We start from the raw sequence: 22,857 nt of genomic DNA on the forward strand, positions 1-22,857 counted from the left end.
TAAGCTTGAAGCTCACTTCATTTATCGAGTGACTGCGCTTAGAATTTCTGTTTTGTTCAGAAATTTATATTTTACTGATCAGGCAACGTTTAAATGAGTTTTTAGTTTCTTACCTGGCGGATTTGGCAGAAAGCTTTTGATGCAAAACCGAGGAAATAACTGATTGCAACTCAGATTCAGAAAGCGACTGACGCACTCGTACAGTTGTACCTGATTGAAATAAACGCTAGTTGAAAAACTTCATTAAAATTTGAATGACATCTATAATTAATTGGTTTCTTTTTATGACATTTGACTTCATTATTTGCGAATCTGTTGAAGGCAAACAGGGAGAGATTCTCTTTGTTAAATTCTTTTTTGCTTAAAACAAAAGCAATGAAAATTATCTCACAATCGGTAGTGTTTTAAATCTATATCTGGCATGGAAAGAATTAAAAACAGTACCACCCAAGCTTGAGCTCTTTGTCCGCACAAGTGGCTCTTAAATTTGCTTTTTGAAATTCTAAACACCTTCATAAAAGGTGCAAATACAGATCGAATAGCCAGGAAGTTACTATTGTTGCTAGGGTGGGCGAAACGCAGCTGCAAGTTAAATGAGGAAAAGATTTTACTTTATTTGATGCACCGAAATAGTAGTTTTTCCACGACACATTATTTGCTTTGGACATTTGATAATGTGGAATTTCAAGGTCACTGTTTCAATAAATTGACGTTTATTTTTGCAACTATTAATGTGTGTTTAAATTAGAGAAAAATTAATTTAAAAAATAGAATTTTATTGGCATCAAGCTCGAAAAAATTAACGCGGGAATGTGGAGATCGGAATTTTCGCGATCGCTGTAAACGGAAGAACGGTCAGTCAAAACTTTTACTTTTTCTCTCCGATATTAACCATTGTTTTAAGTTCCAGTTAAATTATATTCATTTTCTATTCTATTTAATTATGCTTCTACAAGCAACCAATTTTAGATTTGTTTAATTAGGCATTTGTCAAAACTACACTGTTTGTCTTAGTTTGTCGTGACTGTTGGCTCAAAGTGTACACATTGCTGTAAACTGTTTACATTTTACCCAAAAGTAATTATTACAAAGCAACTTACTTTGAAAAAGGCAACGAAAGGGGATGAACAAGAGTGATTTATATTTGTTTTGTTATGTTTTCGTCAGTACGTTCGATGTCTAGCCATTTTTTGATGGTTGAAGTTACGTTCAGCGCATTCTGTATGCATTGCGTGCCCCACCACACGTTTTCACGTACGGTCGGGCGTCCTGCAGTAGTTCAGATATTTTCACCTTCGTTCATCGTGTGAACTTAGCCTCTGGAAGGATAATTATGGACACTCTTTGTCAAACAGATGTTGTTCAGGATATTTGCAAGGTTATTTCATACATAGAGTGCTTCGAACAACATTTTAAGTACCATGTACAAGCTTCCAGAAAAAACCAAGCCCTATTTTGGTTTCAGTATGATAACTGGAGGAGAAAGGAGTGAATTGCGAACTAAGCAGCGTTATTCTACTTTGTGCTTTCAGTTTCCCGTGCTGTGGGAGTAACTGTCAAACAAACTGTCAACAATTCAAACGACAAGGAGCTTTATTTACCATTATCAGTTATTCTTAAAATAACTTGTTTACAAGTAAAAGTTCTATCATTGTATTCTATTATTTTCAGTTGTCATCGACGTTTTTGCAAAAACCTATTATTCCAACATCGGTCAAACTGACAATTATTCAGGAGGAAAGTCTTAACTGCCAGTTTACTACTCCCTAAAATAGATAAAGGGAACTAGAAAGGTCCAAGATCGGATATCCCGAAAGAAGGAAGAAAAAATAATAAATAAATTGAAGCAAGCTGGTTTTTCATTAAAAGAAAAACGACTAAGAAATCATGTAGATGGGAGAAAGAGAGCCGTTGTTTTCCTTACAGAAAGTCTAAGACATTCCTGTTTGTGTCCAGTTCTAGCGGTTAAAAGCAGTCACTATTCAATACTTATTCCATAATCAGCTAAATGATTACAATATCGATGGGGAATCGATATAGTCTATTTTTTATGTCGTAGAGAAAACATCTTGCTAACCGAAAAAGAAACCAATCGGTTAAAACAGGTTTTGTAGTCAATAGCGACAAGACCTTTTTAAGCACATGCGTCGGTGGTTTGTTGGTTAGCTTATCTTAACAGCATATTTTTTTTACGTTTGTATTTCTCGGTGATGTGATGAAATACTTCCTCGTTACAAATGAAACCCCATTACGCACCTTTCTACACGAATAGAACTATAAAGTGCGCGTGCACCTTTCTACAGTATAGTTTAACAGCCAAGCTAAGAAGTGCCAACGACGTGGAATTCACGAAATTTATTTTACTCTACTACAAGTCAGTGAACTGGTCAACAGGACATCTAAAATATCTAGATGGTTTTTTCTTGGGATTAAACTATTTAAAGGGATTTCTTAATTTCTTTTCAAGAAGTTTGTTTTAAAATTGGAAGTCATGATACATTTTATTTCAATATTATTGACATTCTACACCTATCGATCATGTCCCATCCATAACTTCGACATGTTTACTTTCTTCAAGCTAAGAGCAACATCTTATGTCGCTAGTTAAATTTGTCTCGCTTGTCCTTTGTCTTTCGGCATTTATTTTGATTTGCCTTAAAATAAATATCTGAAACAAGCCTTTTCTCTTGCACAAAGTAACATCAAAACGATATTTAAAAAATTAAACTTACCAGCCGTTGCCGAAAGACTTCATTGGCTATACTGATACTGATTACTAACTGCTAAGGATGTAGAAGATCACATAAGAATTAATTAGGCTTTTCTTCAGGTCAAGATTGCGAGAATTGTATGGGTGCAAAAGAAACAATTACAACATTGTTGAACCTGCGTAGCAACCAGACTGTTACTAAGGAAAAAGCGGGCATGTGACATAAAATAATACCAGAAAGCAATGAATTAAAGTTTTACTCTGTCTAATTAATTCGATTAATTCGATATTCTTTATTTTGGTTAATATATAAAGTAGAATGATGATAACAGACGCCTTCACGATTTCTATTTTCAATTATGATTATGTGATTTTGTTTGGGGATGAAGAAAAAAAGAGAATATTATTAAGAGAAAGAAACCGGTAACGTGTTTTTTACTTTATTATTGTTATTTCAATATTGCTATTTACATAATTGTTTAAAGCTGAAAGACCTTTTCACCAAATTGTAATGTAGTTTAGGACCAGTATTTAACATTAACACCCTTAAATACATGAAAAATCATTCTGATCTCGAAACTAAAATTAAACAAGCGCGGGAACACTTGCAAGTTCTGGAAAGCGCGGGAAACGTAACCGATAGTGCAAGGCTGCAAGCGCGGGAAAATTGCGTTGGGTTAACTTGAGGGTGGACGTGATTGGCTACAAAAGCAAGACAAGGCACCGTGCCTCCCACAAATGCAAAAACCATGACAACAACTTTATTTTTGTCGACAATCATTTTGAAACCGCTCTTCACGAAAAACCAAGTGAAAAATAAAATTACTTCCTTAGTCTTTCATAATATTTATAACCGTGCCGTTTGTGAAATTGTGCATTGCAACTGTCCCTTGTTTCGTCATTCAGCTCGCAGACCATACCTGAGCTCGGCAACTCTCGGCCAGGTGTCGGTATGTACTCGTAGTTGAATGACACACAGTTACGATACAGCAGGCATTCGCGCGCACATACGGTGACGTCATCGACAAGCATACTAGTGATCACGTGACCTCCTACGGTGGAGTCTGTAACGTGTTGTACAAACGTTCCAGCCACTGGACTTGTGTCTGAAATTAATTAATGAGAGGTCTGGTGAAAATCAAATGAATCAAACAAGTAGAGTAGAAAAAGCCAAGACTGAATACTGGACATACATTTCTGCAATCTAAGCGCTGAATGACAAATTAATCGTAAATTTTAATAGTAATTGGATTGAGTGGGTATTTGGTGGGAAAAAAAAACATCTGGTAATTTCAGTGGCGGATCTAGGGGAGGGGCGCAGGGGGGCCTGGTCCCAACTTATTTTTAGGCCAAACTGAGGCCCACAGGGTCGAGAAAAAAATCATTTTTGAGAGCGCGTCCCCCCCTTATTCCAGGGTCTGGATGATCGCACCCCATCCCCCACTTACCTAAAGGTCTGTATCCGACACTGAATTTTACCGTTCTGGCTTTCTCTGCATCTTTAAGTCACAAGTGAAATTTCATTTCCATCTTCCATTTTCTTCAGATACCGTAAAATTCCGGTTATAAGCCCTGGGCTTATACAACTTCGTAAGGGGTTTTGGTTGGACTTATAAATGGAGGGGCTTATATTCGGGAGGGCTTATAAGCGGAATGAAAAAAAAACTTTTCGAAACGCGGCCACGGGAGTGTTGATTGAAATATTTGTTAAGTTAAAAACGCATAATAAAGCAACATTTAGCCCTGTTCAGTATTGTCATCCGGCAGAGGGGGGCTTATATCCGGGAGGGCTTATAATCGGATGTATTTTTTTGTTGCCAGAAAGATGGGCCTAAAGCCGGCGGGGGCTTATAAGCAGGAGGGCTTATAACCGGAATTTTACGGTTTATAACATGTAGTTAAATTAAGTTCCACTCACAAGGAATGATCAACAGGCTCAAGAACTGAAGAAGGACAGCAAACGAGGACCTCGACCCAATAAGACCGAGGGGTCACGTCTGGTTATGGTGCCTCCCAGAATAAACCAAGCAGACACAGCAATTAATGGGAGTTGTGACGCGACTCACATAGTGACATCCTCAGGAGGGGATGGCAGGGACTATATCCTATGATTTCCATGATCACCACTTTGCCCGACATTCGTCCATTAGTTTATAATTACAAAATTAGTCAGCGTACTTTTTTGATCTAAGCTACCCGATGCAGCATGTCATTGTCCTTACAAACTAAATACAACAAAATATACTTCCCTCCCCAAAAAAAATCGTATAATTGCCAGAGCTCAGCTTGACAAAATTAATTCAAAACATTTTTCCTACCCCCACCCCCCACCCCCCCCCCCCCAAAAAAAATAAAATTAAATCCCCCCAAGGGTTCATTTTCGTGTACACCAAGCCAAATATATGTCAAGGTTTCTTTTGCAAAGTCTATGCAACGCCTACTTTCATGCCAAAGATCTTTGATGTAACCTGCACAGAATGCAGCCTGGCATCCCCTCAAAATCCTTCACATCTCCACAAAAAATTTTTTCTTGCAGATTATGCTCAACATAACGAATTGCTTTACTTCTTGTCTAGTTATATGATATTGAGTTACTATATAATGACAAACAATATAAAAAAAGCGATGTTTAATACGCTATCTCATGTTTATTTTTACTTGGAAGGGATAACATCTGTCAAACTTGGAATCATATTGCTCACCTCTTGGTCCGATGCACAAATGATCACACATGCTGTTCACGTTGCAACCCTGTAATTTCCACTGGTTTGACTCTCTAATGGCGCAGATATGCGTTGTGCTATTAGATACAGGTTGAATGAGAGGTAGTGATGAGAAGGAACTTGTATTTGAAGGGCCAGCCACTACACATTGAGGCGAGTTACTTTCTGAACTCAGCTGAATGGTGTATAGGAACTGCTCTAGCAACCGAAAAGAACTTTTATTCGTAGCGTGCATCTGCTGGCCGCCGTTTTCTTGGCAGTAATTCTTCATATCATTCTCGGTTAAACTGTGATTTGAGGTGACGAGAAAACAGAAGTCGTTCTGAGCCTTCCATGCTACTTTACATCCAGGAACTACAAAACAAGCAATTGCGACATAAAGTTAGAAAATGAAAAGGAGATTTTCACTTGAGTATCGAAAGTAATTTCCCTTTTTGGGATTTGTATTACTACGCATAGCGATTGGTTTAAAGCACTCGTGCCATTTTTCTCAGCCAATCAGAAGTAAAACCAATTTCACATGACTACTTAATCACTCAAGTTTTCCCGCTCTTTGTGCCGGCTACATGTACTTGCTTCGATTTTTGATTGGTTCACAGGATCGTCTGCGTCTTTCGTGACTTCCAGAGTGATTACTTTGGTTTTGGTTTTACGACACGATTGGAAACCGCTGTACTTTACATCAGTTACCAATTAGAGCTATCTTGTATAGCAAAATAAATAGTACCACACTAGGGTTTCGTTTACAGAGTTACAAAACATTGATGCCACCTTGTGCAGCACAATAAGTAGCACCAGTTAGTTTTATTTGAATGGTCATACTATATATTAGACCACGCAGCGGTCAAAAGCAGCGCGCGTGCGCAGTTCATGTGTAATTGCCGCCAAAATTTTCCATACAAAGTCTTTAATTTTTCGAAAACTCTCGCTATAAAGCCAAAAGTTAACGCCGTCCCTGGAAAGTTAAGGTTTATACGCCGCTTATGGATTGGAAATTTGATAATTTATCTTCACTGAGTGTCCCAGCTTGAACTGTTCTTTCACCGTACTATTTCTTTAACAAATTTCTTACAAAAGTTTGCCCACTTTCAAATCGAAAGTTCGAGGCGGCGAAGACCGGATGTGACGTCAACTTTTGCGTTTGACCGCTGTGAAATATTGGACTCCCTTTACGGCCCCCCCCCCCCCCCCCCCCCCCCCCCTCTCCTTCCGCAAAAATAAGAACTAATTATAAGCCATCCAGTCTTACCTTGGTCACTGTAGTCGTAGAATTTGTACACAAAGTAAGTAGATTCCACTCCTACTCCTCTCACGCAGCTTTCAGCTAGTCCAGCTCGACTGTATGTTAGGCCAGCGGTTGCCCCAGACCAGCACTGTCCATAGTACTTTAACCCAAAATAACTAAATTCGAAAAGAGAAAAGATGAAATATAACCCTTTACCATTTGCGCAGTGATGGACGTTTTAACAAAAGGTTACGGTACTGGGTACCAATAACATGATACTTGCACGACTTGGTCACATTGTACAAAATCACTGAGCCATGCTTGGCCGCAAATTACACAGTTGGACATTCAGAACAAAGTAACTCGCATCAGTCAGATTTCCCCTTTCTTTGTTATGTCCCACTACGTAACTTGCTGTCCAGCATGGCTGAAAAAAGGCAGGTGCCACCCGGGGGTTGGGGGGCACTCCCATATATGAGCTTTATAGGTATGTGCTGCTAGGCCTTTCTCGATTATGCTAGTAAAACTGGCATTTAATGCTACTAGAAATTCTCGCATAAAGCCCAAAAAATGCTAAAATAATGCCTGATTTCCTTAAAAATGCCACTTGATTTCCAAAAAATGCTTTATTTTATTTTAAACAAAACGTACAAACTTTCACATTATATGCTCATATCAACAACAGGTGATTCTTAATAATTGTTTGTTTATAAAAATAAAAAATAAAAATAAATATTTATTTATTTTTTTTATTTTTAAACACACAAGCAAGTAACACAACACAAGTACACAAGTAACACAACGCACAAACAGTCGAAACAGACAGAAAACAATCAAATTATGTAATCAAAATTGTGAAACTTTAGGATTATTTATCCTTCTGAGTTCTGAGTGCTGAAAATCTGGATCACAGTCATGAAAAGTGACAGAAAATGCTAGCAATTCTTTTTTAAAGAAAAAACGAAAAAAATGCTCGTTTTCCCAAAAAAATGCCGAAAAAAATGCTAGCATAATCGAGAAAGGCCTATGTGCTGCTGTGAAGCGTATGGTTTTCAAGCAGTTTAGACTGGGACAGGGTATAGAAATAAGTGAGTTTTGGTCTAGAAAAGGGTAGCATTTGCCTGGAAACTGATCAGTGATATGACAAAATATTCCCAGAATAGGAAATATGAATAGAAACTCGGAAGAGAAAGAGACTTTCCTAAACGTAAATAAAATCATCGCGGCATTGTTGTTGACAGATGGTTTCCATTAAAACACTGATAGTGATACAGTTCTAAAAAATGTAACTCTGGGATAGGGTAGGGATTTTTGGTGACTACTCTAGAATAGGGTTGCAACAGCAGCTGAACATGGTTTGGTGTAGGATAAGGGTTTCAAAGTCCTAGCGGCACACGTCACCCTCACCCAAAAATATTCAGAGTGCCCCTTCCCCCGGGGGGGGGGGGGGTCAAAATCTAAAGCACCCAAGCTGAATTGTCTTGATGAAATTTTAACCAGACCGTTGAAAAGGAAAATTACAAAACACAAATATATAAGGAGAAGTAGCGAGATATGTGACAACAAAATCACCTGAGACTTTTGTTGTGCGCCAGGCCGGCGCACTTTTCAATCACAGCCTCGATGTTATTCCAGTTCATATCTGGACGGAAGTCCTTGAGAAGCAGAGGCATGGGGCGAGGTGAGATACCGCTGTCCAGGTAACATCCTACAGGCTCGAAAATTGGTTCGCCTGGAACAAAGCGACAATCCAAATTAAACACTTGGAGGGAGATGACTTGTCAGTTCCTTTAGAGACCTGATTTAAACTAAATGATTTGATTTTGTTTAGATCGAGAAGGTACATTGTCATAATTCGTATGCATGTAACCTTCTTAATTCACTAACGACTTGCAGTTAACAGGGACCGCGGAGTTGGAGGGGGGGGGGGGGAGGATAAAGACTGACTAAGAGAAGAGTGTCTAAAGCCCCCTTCCCCCACTTCAAGTCACTTGTCAGCCCCCCTCCCCAACCCCCAATTGGAAAAATGTTCCGCGGTCCCTGAGTTACTAGTCTCACAATAACAGTAAGTCTTGTTTTAGAAGACCGCACACACATAAAATAGAACAGTGCCCCTGAATCCGAACCTGCATATGGGAGAAGATAAACACAGTACGAGTTAAGAGTGTTTTGCGAAAACATAACACGAGAGCAGTTCAGGCTGCGCTCAAACTGTCCTGATTGTAAGATCAGCCGCGTGCCAAGTAATAAAGCACCGGCGTGCCTCTACTAAGCGCAGTAACTCCCCTGCCTGCAGGCAATGTTGAATTGATTAATAAGCGCACGCCATCACGAATTTGAGTTGCTTATGCTTCACTCATCACTGTCAGAGCTCTGTTTGGCAAGGTTCTTTACTCATTTACTAAAGATCGGATAAACTTTATGCTCTTGCATGCGTGGTAGACGGAATAAAAACCTTTAGCCGTGAGTACCCCCTAATTCCCCACCGCCATTAGCATCAACATGCAGGAAAAAGGAGTTTGTATAAAGTGCGAGCCAGCGACCCATGCGAGACAGTAAGCGACTTTTGATTCCAAGGTTAGCCGGAGTGCTAATCAGTTTAAGGCTAACCTTCAAGTAAACCATGTGAGCCAGTAGGCGAGCGATACACGCGAGCCAGAAACGAACAGAAATCCCTAATCCCAATATTAAGGCTAACGGCAAACTATCGAAGCTAACTGTTGGCTAACCGGAGTGCTATTTAGGTTAAACAATGTTTTATTTAGGCTAACCGGAATGGCTCGCACTTTGTCAAGATCCTGAAAAAAGTTGGTTGCATGATAAAATCCGCTAGTGTTGATGAAAAAGTTTTGATTGGTGAAATACAACACAGCATTATTAAAAGGCTTGATAAACAGGAAACATTCTCTGTCGGATACTGTTTTGACTCACTGACCGAATGAACTGTGAATATATTCCATATTACAATTCAACCGACGAATCAAATTGTGGCAAATTATATTATCAGCAAGAGGCAATTCGAGATACATGTTTTTTTGAAGGACCCGATTTGATAAATGAAAGCCATTTATTGTCATTTGTCAATGAAACTTTTTCTACCGTACTTAGGCCGTGATTTCTTATCATGTTTGAAACAAACACTACATTTTCAGACGACTAGTATTTTTGATCGAGTTATGTCGATTTAATCGTAAAAAAAAAACAGCGAAAGATAGAATTACAAAACTCTCTTGATCTAACTTTAACATAATGGCTATCTTTGAGGATGTATTCAACGTCTTATTAAAAAAAGGCATAATGCATATAGCAGTTAAGTTGTCAATGCAATTAAAAAGAAGAACAGTTAAGTATAAAATAAGACTATTATCACTTACCTTGTAGCAAAGAAAATGATTCCAAAAGAACAATAACTCCAGCCACCGATAGAAACATTTCAAATATTATATTTCTTCACGGAGATTTTAGCGGGAGGGCGCACGTGTTATGAATAAAATGAGAAAAATGATTTAAAACCGATAGTGCCTTCAGATTTACATTGAAGAGTTTGGATGTCAGATACTGGGCTTCTTGTCAATTAATAACAATCAAAAAACGTACATTTATCGGAAGTAGGCTGAATTTGGCGTTAATACAAATAAGCCCCCATATAACGAGTTATTGTTTTGGATATAAAAGGAAACCGCTTAACTATTGCTACCATCAAAAAAATTTATACCACACCAATAAAAATCCTTTAATCGTGATGACGATCGCAGATTTTACAAAATCAAAATCGCTGCTGGGAATTTTGTCCCGATCTTGTGGCAAATTTGATTTTTATCTCCACAGTCAGCTGCACGTTTTATTTTTGTACAATTTATTTTGCATCCTGTCAATTTATTTTTTCTCTCTCCACACCTGCCCTCAACTCGGCCGCTCCACTGTTTGTTTATAGTTTTCAATCAAAGTAAAAAGACTGTCAAGTGTCGATCTTATTCGAACAAATTAAATTTGAAAGGATTTTCAAAGGTTTTAACGCATTTTTCGCATCCGTTTTGTGAAGCATTTGCTAATAAGAACAGTTGATGAGTTTTTTTTAGTTGGAACAAAATGAGTTTTGAGAGAATGCGTACTTCTGTGACTAATAATCACCCTCCGTACCCAGACTCCGTATGAGCAAACGAAAGTAAGTTGGTCCCGGGTATGTACCGGTTGAAATCAGTGCCGTTTGCAAAATATTTGACGCATTTCTGTCCATGTCGCAGAGACGATCAATTTTCTTAGCAAAAAGGGCCAAGCACTGGAAGCGTGCTCGTGCCTAGGCCCCTTTATAAGTCTGATACTCACTCTAATCTGAGGCGATCATGTCACTCCAGCCTTGCATCAGAAGATGCGTTTAACTTTTGTCAAGGACAACGGTGGTGTGTTAGAGTTACCTTTGATTCTTGTTTCATTTGAATGGGACTCTGGTGGGGAGGGGGGGGGACTCCATCCTCGGACACCCAGTGGCAGTAAGCCGTGGCGACGGGCAGCTCATCGGGACGAACGGGATTTTCGGGCGAAAGTTTACAACAAGAGCGGGAGGGGTCTCCGAGGATTAGGGGACTCCCTACAGTGGACTTTATGGCGAGGCTCTGCCTGGCTGAAATGGGGATTTTACGAGGTTAAGTATAGCAAAGGGGGGAGTGGTTGACAAGGCCGGTTACTCAAAAATTTTAGAAATGCAGTGTATGAAAAACAATGTAAAAAGATTACATATTTAATGGCATCATAGGCACGTAATGCGTGCAGATGATATAATTTTGCAGCCCTGACGCATGCTGTTACATGCCTAAATGATACTCTGTCATATTAGATTGCAAGGATTGCTATAAAATTATTGTATTCAGATAAATAGTTAAAAATGTTGTAGTTTTTTTTATAACATCACTAATGTTATCAAAAAACCAAATCAAAACTGCTGATAAAGTGGTTTATATGTACTTTTTCTCTCATTTTCAGTCATCAGTGACATGCAAGCTTGTCATATATTACTGACAGAGTGACAGAGATGAGATATCACTAAAGCTTATTAATACACAACATGTGACATTTTTATTTTTTAGATGTGGCTTAATAATAAAAATGACAATTTAAATAATATTCCATAGTTAGTATGCAGATGCATACTGGTAAAATAAATCACATAAAAAATAAGAGTATTATTCGTATTTCCATACTGAAGTGTTGCAATATTCTTAAATGTACCTCAACAATGCAATTACATGAATATTATTACACAGCAAACTGTGTTGACTTCTGCTTACCTACACAATTTTTTAGGATGAACATTCACACATAAATACTTAACATTTTATCATGTTTTATTAAATATAAAAATTAAAAAAAAGAAGTAAGACATATCATTATGATTTTTTGTTCCAAAGCTCTGCTATAACAGGAGACAAATCACTTGCTCTCAATTCTTGTTGCTGCGGCGACAAATACTTAAAACCTTTAATTTCATCCAGACACTTTTCTTCCCCACAGCAGCACTGGAAATGTTGTGCCATATCATATTCAGTTGTATTGTAATCAAATGTGATGTTTTCTCCTTTCTTGATATCACGAGTTGCCACTGCGTACCAGAAGACTTCATGCTTGGCATCTAGGGATGGGTAAGAAGTTGCGCGGTTTTCATAGATAAACTTTGCATTTGGTTGGCAGGAATGGTTAAAGCATCTAAACACCCCTTCTGGAATGACATGCTTGTTTTTCTCGACTTGCAGCGTATGGGAGTTAGGTGCATCTACCACAACACCCCAAACATCTGTCAGAAATGAACCTGATGCAATATCATCTATTGCCTGGCATGACAGGAAGCCCTCAGAGACTTCAATAACTGCTAACTTGTTTGAATGCATCCTCTGCTACTGATAAGAAACAAAGTATAACTATTATTACACAACAATCACATCTGAGAGGGTAATTACTACAATCAGCCAATCAGATAGCTTTATTCCAATGTCTTCTTCATTGTAAAATCTCTTATTAACCTAGATGGCTCAAGACTGTACTGGCCGGAAGCAATTTTTATCTGACAATTTTTATGTGGTTATATTCTTTGCTCGTGTAGATGAGAAGATTTGGCCAATTTTTGTGACAAACATTTTCGTTGATAAGCTGGAGTGTTAGCTTTTATGTGACAAAAAAAAAATTGTCACATATTATGAAAATTGCTTGAGTAGACGACTGGTTTGATCACCTGAAGGGCAACTAAGATTTGAGAAGTATGAAAAGAATATCAATAACAAGAGAATAAAATGTACTTATCTACAGCTGTAGGAGTACCTTTCTTTTTTTCTTTCTTAATCCTCAACTGTAAGTTATTCATTGTTTTAGAAGTTTACTTCTTAAAGGAGAAGTTCACTCCAGAATGGCCATTCATTTTCCTTACGCCAATAAAAAGTTTATACAAAGATTTGTTATTCACCAAAATTTCAGCCTCCAACGTTCGCTATAACCCTTCGAAATCTTTCCCAAAACTCGACAACTGAACGCCGCCATCTTGGAGCTGGTAATGTATGCGTGACGTCAAAGAGCTCAGCCTGAAGTTTTGCGGGAAAATTTTAATAGTCAAAACTTCTTGTGTTTTGTATTTCTTGGAGCTCTGTTTGAGCAAAATGGAGATGCACAAACAGGCATTTTGACAAACAAAAGCCACTACGAAGAAACAAGGAGTTTTCAGTATTTAAATTTTCTCTCCAAACTTCAGGCTGAGCTCTTTGACGTCACGCATACATTACCAGCTCCAAGATGGCGGCGTTCAGTTGTCGAGTTTTGGGAAAGATTTCGTAGGGTTATAGCGCACGTTGGAGGCTGAAATTTTGGTGAATAACATATCTTTGTGTAAACTTTTTATTGGCGTAAAGAAAATAAATTGCCATTCTGGAGTGAACTTCTCCTTTAAGTGTAAAATTTAAAGCCATTCGTGCATGATGGAGGGTAAAGATTGCTGATATGCTGATGACAGCCTAGTCAAAAATTATGTGGCAAATCTTCCGCCTACAATGTCTACAATGCAATATCTTACTTTGCCATAAAATCAGTCACACAATAAATTTAGTGTTTTGCTTTTACACGAGTAACATAAGCCAAGACACATAGTACAGCAACAAAGTTTTTGTTAGCTCAAACAGCCGAGAAGAGGTACATTTGAAAATCGTCCTTTAATGCATTGCGAACCCTTGGTGGATTGTACGTTATGTATGCTGATATAATAATAATAACATTTATAGTGCGCAAATTTCATATATAAAATGTTCAAATGTGCATTACAAGACTAAAAACGGAATAAGAAAGCTAAAAACTAAAATTACAATTACGAGTAAACTTACAATGAATTTTAAAAGCTAAAAGTACAATTAAAGGTAAACTTACAATGATTAAAAAGCTAAAATTACAATTACAGTATTAAAAGTAGAATATAATTTAAAAACAACTATGATAAAAATGCACGACGAAAAAGGTGTGTTTTTAGCTTAGCTTTAAAAATAATGATGGATTGTTTCTCTGTTAAAATAATTATTTTAGCAACATATATTGCTGTTAATGGATGTGATCGTGCTGTTGACATAAATGTACAAACTTTATGTACATTTGTAACATGATGGCTTAAAAGTGGTTTAACTTTTCGTTGTGTGTGAGTGGAAAAAAATTTGAGGGCCAAGTTATATTGGCCTGGGCCACTTAAAATTCAGGGATACTGGCCTCAAGTGGCGACCAAGCTCTGAAGTTAATTTTAAGCCCTGGGTCTATTAAATTAAACATAAGCTTAATTTGATCAATTTGAAGTGAAGTTAATGCGCAAAATTTTAACTCGACCTGTCAGCGTTATCTAATTACATTTATAATTAAGGAACCTCAACAGAACCTTAATCACTGCCACTGACGAAAAAACGCAGATCTATAAAAAATTTCGACTTCTTGTAAAGACTTTCGTCGTTGATTTCGAGATACCTCTACTTAGAGCTTATTTAGAGTCACCTTCAGTTTAGCATTTTCAAAACACCAGAACACATCCGCACGTTTCAAGAGTTTTGTGATTAATTTCTCCTTGTACTCACCTATAACAATATAATAATCGCTGTTTTGGTGGTTAAAGCTTCTTCAGCTGAGCTTTTTGTATGCACTTCGGACGGTCGAGCGATCTGGCAATGACGGTAATTGCTCAAGAGTCCCTCAGGGAAGTCGCCATCTTTGATTTGAATGACCGAGTGGTCCTGGGAAGAGTATCGGATAATAAAGGAAAGAATCGGAGTGGACTGGCAGAAAAGGATTTGGAGCGAAACACATTACAGTGAAAAAAAAAACCCGCGAGTGAGAACCTAATTTTTAGGAACCTGTTAGGCTAAAGTTTTCCAGTAAGACCCCTCTATTTAAGAATCTCTTTAGCCTAAAATTTGAAAACAGGTTCCTATTTTCTAAAATCGATTTAAAATGGTTACTCTTAGTTTAGGGAAATAAGATAATCATAATTCAACATTCTGGATCCTCTTTGGTAACACCTATGGGCCTTAACGCTCTAGTTGCAATGTAAATGCCAATGTTGAAAATCATATAATCATATAAAAATATTGTTTTTACAAAAAATTATACACAAATTAAAGAGATTGGTCTTTGACTTAGGTCACAGGTGACAAAGGATGGCTTTGATTTAGTTTACATCCGTTAGAGGTTTTGGGTTAGACAAAGGCCGGGGGTATTTGAAGTGAAAAATTTAGAAAAGCGATGCAGTATCTCGTCTGAAGGTACAGTGTATATGAAAGAGGTATTTCGAAGCTATATGTAAGGGATAACTTCTCTGTCAAAGAAAGTATTTGAAAGTATAAGGGTAAAGACCTCAGGGTAAACCCCATAAATAAAATTGTTGAGGACCCTCACACCCCACCCCTGCGAGACAAATTAGGTGCTGTGTCATTGATAGTCAAACCTGCAATAACCCTGTCACCCATCATTCTCTGCCTTGTCCCCAGGCGTCCTCGTCCTTGGTCGTGCACAGTTCGCTTGGCATTGTGGGACTGACGTGCACGGTTCGCTTGGCGTTCTGGGCCTAACCCCCGGGCTCCCTGTTTTTCCGCCTTACCGCCTTAACGTCTGGCCAATCGGCGCCTGGGGACGAGGCAGCATCATTCTGATATGTTAAGTAATGCCCATTTTCCTCTATGAGACATGCCTGCAGGAAATCATGGTAGTTATTTTCAGCAAAACGAGTCCTAGAATTGACAATGCTGACAAAAACTATGACCAAGCAAAAGATTTTTGTGCATGTGTTTAATTTCTAGATATAATAAAATAATAATAAAAATTATTGACAATTTATACAGTGGTCCATAAAGTGAGTTATATACAGATGCATACTGCATGAAGTAATTAATATTCATAAATGTACATCAACAATTTACAAGGAGGATAACACTCCACAGGAAAAGGTGAAGCAAGCTGTTTTCTTCTTCTACTATACCATACAGAATTCTTTAGGTTATTAAACATTCAGACATACAAAACGATAACTATTTTATTAAGTAAATTTACAGGTAAAAATTAAACAAAGAACTAAGTCTGTGTTTGAGCCTTATTAGTGGCTCTTCACGCTAGGCCAGAGCTTATCCTGGTTTCAGTAGCATCAAGTGCCTAGGATATATTTCTTGCATGGGATGCTTGTCCACTACAAGCTTTAAGGTTACCCCCCAGCATTAGTTTCGCTGGTACAGTACCCATTTATACACGGCCGGGGTAGAGAGAGGTACTGTGAGATTTAGAGTGTCTTTCCCAAGAACACAACACAATGACCCCAGCCAGGGCTGGAACCCAGGCTAGTGGATCGGGAGTCCAGCACTCTAACCATTAGGCCACTGCACCTCACATTACTCCCATTTATGTAAGGCATACATAAATTTCATTAGTAGAATTCTACTAGTATACTAATACAAATGCTGCAATGCTATAGTACACTATCATCCATTAGTGTGCAGTGGCTGAAGGTCGTCTACAGAATGGCAACATTTTCTCGTTTCTCCGAAGTTTAATTCAGAGGAAGTTTTTGAAATATTATTGGATATTTCAATCCCTGAGAAGACTAAAAGAAGGAAATTCACCATTTAACATGAGCTAAAAGCGTCAAAAATACTAAATGATATGATGAGTTTGCATACACAACTAAAAGTTTCAAATCACAATTCAGTCCATGCGGGTGATTTTGCTAAAGTGTGAAGTATAATACTACTTTATATTGTAGAAAAAAAGGCCCTATTCTCCCAGAGGAGAATTAAGGAAACAGATGATGATATTGTAGAAAAATGATAAGAATTAGTTATATGACGGAACACGAGCTAGGATTCTACTAAAAAAGTTACGATAAGATTATTCTCTCTCAATTTCTATGAAGTGACAGTTGATTCGGCCTTCAGCCTCATCAGAAATCAAGAGCGAATTATCTGGCCTCACTGTCACAACATCAGCTATCACATCATAGGAATTGAGAGTGAGTAATCTAATTGTTAATTATGAAATCAATTTTTGTTCCAAAGCTCTGTTATAGCAGGAGATAAATCACTTGCAATGGCTTTTTGTTGCTCCAGTGATAAGTACTTAAAACCTTTAATTTCACCCAAACACTTTTCTTCGCCACAGTGGCACTGGAAATGTTGTGCTATGTCATATTCATTTGCATTGTAATCATGCGTGATGTTTTCTCCTTTCTTGATATCACGAGTTGCTACTGCGTACCAGAAAACTTCATGCTCGGTATTTAGGGACGGGTATGAAGTAGCGTGTCTTTCATAGATAAACTTTGCATTTGGTTGGCAAGAATGGTTCCAGTACTTCAGCACCCCTTCTGGAATGACATGCTTGTTTTTCTCGACTTGTACGGTATGAGAAGTAGGTGCATCTAACACTACACCCCAAACATCTGTCAGAAATGAACCTGATGCAATGTCATCTAATGCCTGGCATGACAGGAAGCCCTCAGAGACTTCAACAACTGCTAACTTATTTGAATGCATCCTCTCCTACTGATAAGAAACAAAAGCGAAATAAATAAATTATTAAATAAAAAATAAATACAGTAAAAAATTCTGCTAATAAACAAAATGTTTTGTAATCTAACCAGAATGTCATCTAACCAGAATATGTAAAATATTAGCACAAAAACTGTACAGTACATGTATATGTTTTCATGAAGAACAGTTTGCGTGACATTTTGCGTGATGTTTATTATTGATTATAATAGTTTAATATTATACTTTGATTACATTGATTGACATCAGTTGCAATTTGAATAAGTACCGTAGTTTTATGTAGGAATCCGTTTTCAGGTAGTTTACACACACGTCAGTTGGATAGCTTTCCATTTTTTCCAAATGTATAATGAATATAATGAATAAACATTCTTTCTTCACATATTCCTTGTCCGTTTTGGTTTTGTTTTCTATCCATACCGTATTTACTCAAATAAGCGCCGCCCCCTAATAAGCGCCGCCCTCAAATAAGCACCGCATTTGGACAAAAAAGTTAATAAACACCACCCCCGATAAGCGCATTCCTGATGCGGCACTTACCTTAAAATTCTGGTTATAAGCCCTGGGCTTATACAACTTTGTAAGGGGTTTTGGGTGGGCTTACCGTATTTATTCGATTAAGCGCCCAACCTCGAATTAGCACCCACCTAGAATAAGCGCCCACCCTGAAGGTAGGAAAAGTTAATAAGCGCCCAGCCTCGAATAAGCGCCCACCCCCACCCTACAAAAAACTGAAAACCATAAAGGAGTATTGATTATTGAAATTGACTATGTACTACTAAGAAGACTTCCCCCATGATCGAGTTTTCTTAGTATTTTACAGAAACTTTCAATGAACAGTTAAAATTCTGCTTTGGCACATCTTCCCCTTTTATTATTATTTATTGTTTTGCTACAAAAATAAACTTAATATTTGCTGAAAATCGTGAAAATTTAATTAGCGCCCAGCCTCGAATAAGCGCCCACTCCCAAGGACCAAAAATTTAATAAGCGCCCAGGGCGCTTAATCGAATAAATACGGTATAAGCAGAGGGGCTTATATCCGGGAGGGCTTATAAGCGGAATTAAAAAAATGGTTCGAAACAAGCTAAGGGAGTGTTGATCGAAATACTTTTTTAAGGTCATTGCCCCGAAATAAAATTGAACATAGATTTTTAACCAAACTTTGCCTACTGGTTTATTACTTCAAGGGAACTTAAATTTTGAAATAAAAAAGGGGGGTCACCAGATTCGTTTAGGAGCAGGAAGACCATGTATATTCCATATAATTCCTTTATAATTCCTCTGCAAGTACTGGCAAAGTACACTTTTTTAGCGATAATTTATTTTTCAAACACATGAATTGATCTGTTTTCATTTTACAGAAAGAATTTGATCGCTACACCCAAAATATGAGAAAAAATTGATAGGTCACCAGGCTCGTTTAGGAGAAAGTGACAATTTACTTCTCTCGCGGACTAGAAAAAAGAAAAAAGCCGCCATTTTGTTGATGTGTGCGCGCGCTAATTACGCGTAAAATTCTGCGCAGTAAGGATGCGCAATGCAATACAGGGCAATGACCTTAAGTTAAAAATGCATAATAAAGCAATATTTAGCCCTGTTCAGTACTGTTATCTGGAGGGGCTTATAATCGAAAGTTTTTTTTTGGTTTTCAGGTAGATGGGCCTATAACCGGGGGGGGGGGGGGGGGGCTTATAAGCAGAATTTTACGGTATTTGTGGAATTCTGTTTAATTAAAAACAGCACCAAAATTTTTTTCAAAGCAACTCTAAAACAAACTTGACATTTCTTTCCATCAAAAATGATGTTGTGTTCAGAATCATTTTATCAATTGGGTGTTGCAATGAAAACACAGTGACTCAAACCTCATTTGTTGCTCACGGTTTCTTACATTTTTACGATCTCCAACACCATGTGGTATCTTCATATCTCATCGCCACCATCTCTATACATGGGGCAGGACTTCACTTCCAATAAGATCACATTTTTTTGGAAAAATTGGGGGGTCCAGAATGGGTCCAAATGAGGGGGGTCCACGTTTTGTACCGCCTCAGCTTTCAATGTAATATATTATAAAGTGATTACATTATTTTAATGGATCCTTGGCAGAACCTTAAATAATGCCATTGACGAAAAAGGGCACATCTATACCGGTAATAAATTTCGAGGTCTTTCGTCGTAGATTTCGAAACACCTTGAGAGCTGTCAAATTATTAGACAACTTCAGTTCAGCATTTTCCCACCACTAGGAAACATCTATTTTGAGAGTTTTTCGATTCATTTCACATTGTACTTACCCATAAGAATGTAATAATCGTTGTTTTGGTGATTAAAGCTTCTTGAGCTGCGTTTGTTGCATTTCTTCGGACAGTCAAGCGACGTGGCACTGATAGTAATTGCTCAAGGGTCCCTCACTCCCTCAGGGATCGCCATCTTTGATTTGAATGACCAAGTGGTCCTGGGAAGAGTATCGGATTATTAAAAGGAAGAATCGAAGTGGACTACCAAAGAAAGGATTTGGAGCATATCACATTTTTCGGCATCGTTATAACCTGGAACGAATGCCAGATCTTAAGATAGCCGGTAAACTGAAATATTTCTAGCTCTTTTTAAAATATTACAACCCTTGTTTTTTTATTTGAATGACCTAGGGTTCTAGCCTGCGAGCAGGCTCTCTATTCGGGGGCAACGCGAGGCGCGATCCCGCGAGTGCCGAAGGCGCGAGTGCGTGGGCGAAGCGAGCCCCCAGAGGGAGAGCTCTCAATTTTGGTCGCGGGCTCGCTTTGCTCGCCCAGCGGCTCGCTTGGCTCGCCGACTCGAGCCTTCGGCACTCGCGGAATCGCGCCTTCGGCGCTCGAAGGGTTCAATATTCACGTTGCCCCCGATAGAGAGCCTGCTCGCAGGCTACTAGGGTTCCGAATGCACTGCCAAAGAAAGAAGTTGGAGTGTATTAAGGGGTCATGGATGGTTCCTCAAAATTTCTCAGTGCTCGCAAAATAAGGCTTCTGCTCGGAATGAATGCAAAAAATCAAATGCTCGCAAAATTTTAGTGGCTGTCCGTTCGCACGACTTTTGTGAAGGTAGCTTTCTCACAAGTGCTCGTTGCTCGCGGCTTTCGTTAAGAATTCGAAAACGATACTACCTTATTATAGGAAATTAACGCTTGTGTAAATTAAAGTATTTGAAATTAACGCGACTTAAATTAACGCGAATCGAAGGAAAAATTTCTTCCCAATAAAGGAAATTAACGCGACGTACGCAAAGCAAAACACTTGTCCAAACAACAGGAACAAGCTTATTTCAACACTAGGTGTATAATCTGAGAAGGAAACAATGTTCGTGATACTAAACCCAAACGTATGAGTTAAGCGAAGGAATCTGAGCGCTTCGAGCGTCCACTCTGATGAAATAATGCTTTTTCCTATGAGATAAGAACATCTAGACTGTATCGAGAAATTGGGGCCAAAATAATGGAAATTTAGGTTGCGGAAATTAACGCTCCACTTAATTAACGGCGCGGAAATTAACGTTAACAAAAATTAACGCGACTTTAATTAACGCGAATTTTTGACATTCGCGTTAATTTCATGAAGCGTTAATTTTCTATAATAAGGTATATCTCGCAAATCCGAGCCCGAGACGAAACGTTTAAAAAATCCAAGACTTTTACCGTGTTCTTCAATTCAGTGTGCCTCGTAGTGCTGTCAGTGTGCTTTATAACTCTTCATTGAGACAAGTTATTTTCACGGCTAAATGTTACTATTTTCAATAAATGAAACCTCCAAAGTTTTTGCACCCCCCCCCCCCCCCTCCTTTGTTGCCTGCAAACACAGTCGTATTTCCGACTGTCGTCTCTCTCTTTTCGGCCGTGAAAAACTACAGCCTGAAAATACGTCTGCGTTCGCAGGCTAGGATAGTGCATTCTCTAGAATTCTTGAACGGAGACCAAGCCCACTTAAAGATTTTATAAGTGCAGCAAAAGGATAAGAATAGGAGAAAAAGGAAACGAAAAAATGAAACGAAAAAATAACGAAAGGCCTAAACGTGGTAGAGCTCTTTCTGACCCTAAATGTCATTATAAAGTCAAATTCGTTGATCGGCAAGTGTACAAGTGCTAAAAAATTAACAATAGATCAAACTTGTGAACAAATACACTAATGAATGAGCGCTTTGCTTTTTCACGTATTCGTATTTGTTTGTAAGGGGAAGACGGAATCTATCAGGATGTCGAGTAATATTAATTTTAGTTGGACAAAAATCCAGTACCAGAATCCTATTACGCTGTCTTTTACCCTTGATGTAAGAAATTATCCGTGATAACATTAACAAGAATTTCTTATCAGAGCCATAGAAAATGAATTTCAAAGTTCACAAGAACCATGTAAACTATGAATAAAATCTCACGTGTAGATTTTGCAAAATCATCTCTTAGCGGTTCCTTGTAGTCTACAGAACAGGCGGTTTATTTTGCGGGTCGCGCGAAGCGCGAAGGAAAAAAAAACTAAAATAAACCGCCTGTTCTGCAGGCTAGATTCAGTGGAACTTCAAAATTTGTTTCCGATGTTTGGTGTTGTTAGAAATGATTTCTTTTGACAAGATATTTCAAACAGTAACACAGAAGTTTGCGATAAGATGTAAATAATTTTGGCACATAATTTTGTCCAATTTATACTCGAAGTCTTGGCCGTTTCCCTCTTAAAACTACAAGCAAAGGAAACAACCTCATAAAGTACCCTGCTGGGAACAATCTTGTAACTTTAAATTAAACAGGCTTTTATTAAATAATACTGATGAAAGTTTCACTGCCGCGATAAAAGATACTGGAACTAAGCCCATTTCTAATGTAATTGATTTCGTCAACATCCGGCGGAAGTGAAATACAACCAAGTATACAGAACCAATTTTATTGTCAAGCGCCCAAGGGATTTCGAGGTGGCTCAATTGAGATCGGCTAGCGCTGCGGTGCGGCTGATACAATTTACTCATCTCAGAGTCGCTGGTTCGAGTCTTCCTGTTATAGGGATTATCCTTAATGGTCTGGGGGCCGGATTATCTCTCCCCCCGTGTTGACTTGAGCCGGCTGCTCACAAGGAATTACCCTCCATCGGGCTTGGGGGCCGGGTAATTCTTCCCCAGAAATCCGTTTTTTTTTCTTTTTTT

At 38.3% G+C, this 22,857-nt stretch overlaps 3 protein-coding genes across 5 annotated transcripts; all 3 read right to left on the reverse strand.

Annotated features, from left to right (window-relative positions):
• Positions 1-3,178: 3,178 nt before the first annotated feature.
• On the reverse strand, positions 3,179-10,140 carry LOC144654377 (uncharacterized). The gene is made up of 5 exons (XM_078514511.1): positions 10,033-10,140; positions 8,231-8,390; positions 6,683-6,834; positions 5,413-5,787; positions 3,179-3,816 (listed from the first exon to the last, which is right to left on the reverse strand). The coding sequence occupies exons 1-5, from the start codon at positions 10,088-10,090 to the stop codon at positions 3,533-3,535; spliced, it is 1,029 nt and encodes a 342-aa protein (XP_078370637.1). The 5' UTR covers positions 10,091-10,140; the 3' UTR covers positions 3,179-3,532.
• A 1,799-nt stretch (positions 10,141-11,939) lies between these two features.
• LOC144654447 (uncharacterized) lies at positions 11,940-14,881 on the reverse strand. Of its 2 annotated transcripts, none has more exons than XM_078514601.1 (2): positions 14,743-14,881; positions 11,940-12,549 (listed from the first exon to the last, which is right to left on the reverse strand). In XM_078514601.1, the coding sequence occupies exon 2, from the start codon at positions 12,538-12,540 to the stop codon at positions 12,043-12,045; it is 498 nt and encodes a 165-aa protein (XP_078370727.1). In that variant the 5' UTR covers positions 12,541-12,549; positions 14,743-14,881; the 3' UTR covers positions 11,940-12,042. The 2 variants fall into 2 exon arrangements, with proteins under 2 accessions (XP_078370727.1, XP_078370728.1); XM_078514602.1 differs by having other exon boundaries at positions 11,940-12,546; positions 14,743-14,878.
• A 1,090-nt stretch (positions 14,882-15,971) lies between these two features.
• Positions 15,972-20,131, reverse strand: LOC144654448 (uncharacterized). 2 transcript variants are annotated; one of them, XM_078514603.1, is made up of 2 exons: positions 19,995-20,131; positions 15,972-17,691 (listed from the first exon to the last, which is right to left on the reverse strand). In XM_078514603.1, the coding sequence occupies exon 2, from the start codon at positions 17,680-17,682 to the stop codon at positions 17,188-17,190; it is 495 nt and encodes a 164-aa protein (XP_078370729.1). In that variant the 5' UTR covers positions 17,683-17,691; positions 19,995-20,131; the 3' UTR covers positions 15,972-17,187. The 2 variants fall into 2 exon arrangements, with proteins under 2 accessions (XP_078370729.1, XP_078370730.1); XM_078514604.1 differs by having other exon boundaries at positions 15,972-17,688; positions 19,995-20,125.
• Positions 20,132-22,857: the final 2,726 nt, after the last annotated feature.

Source organism: Oculina patagonica, chromosome 5, assembly GCF_052425735.1.
Source record: "Oculina patagonica isolate OP01 chromosome 5, crgOcupat, whole genome shotgun sequence".
Classification (NCBI taxonomy): Eukaryota; Metazoa; Cnidaria; class Anthozoa; order Scleractinia; family Oculinidae; genus Oculina; species Oculina patagonica.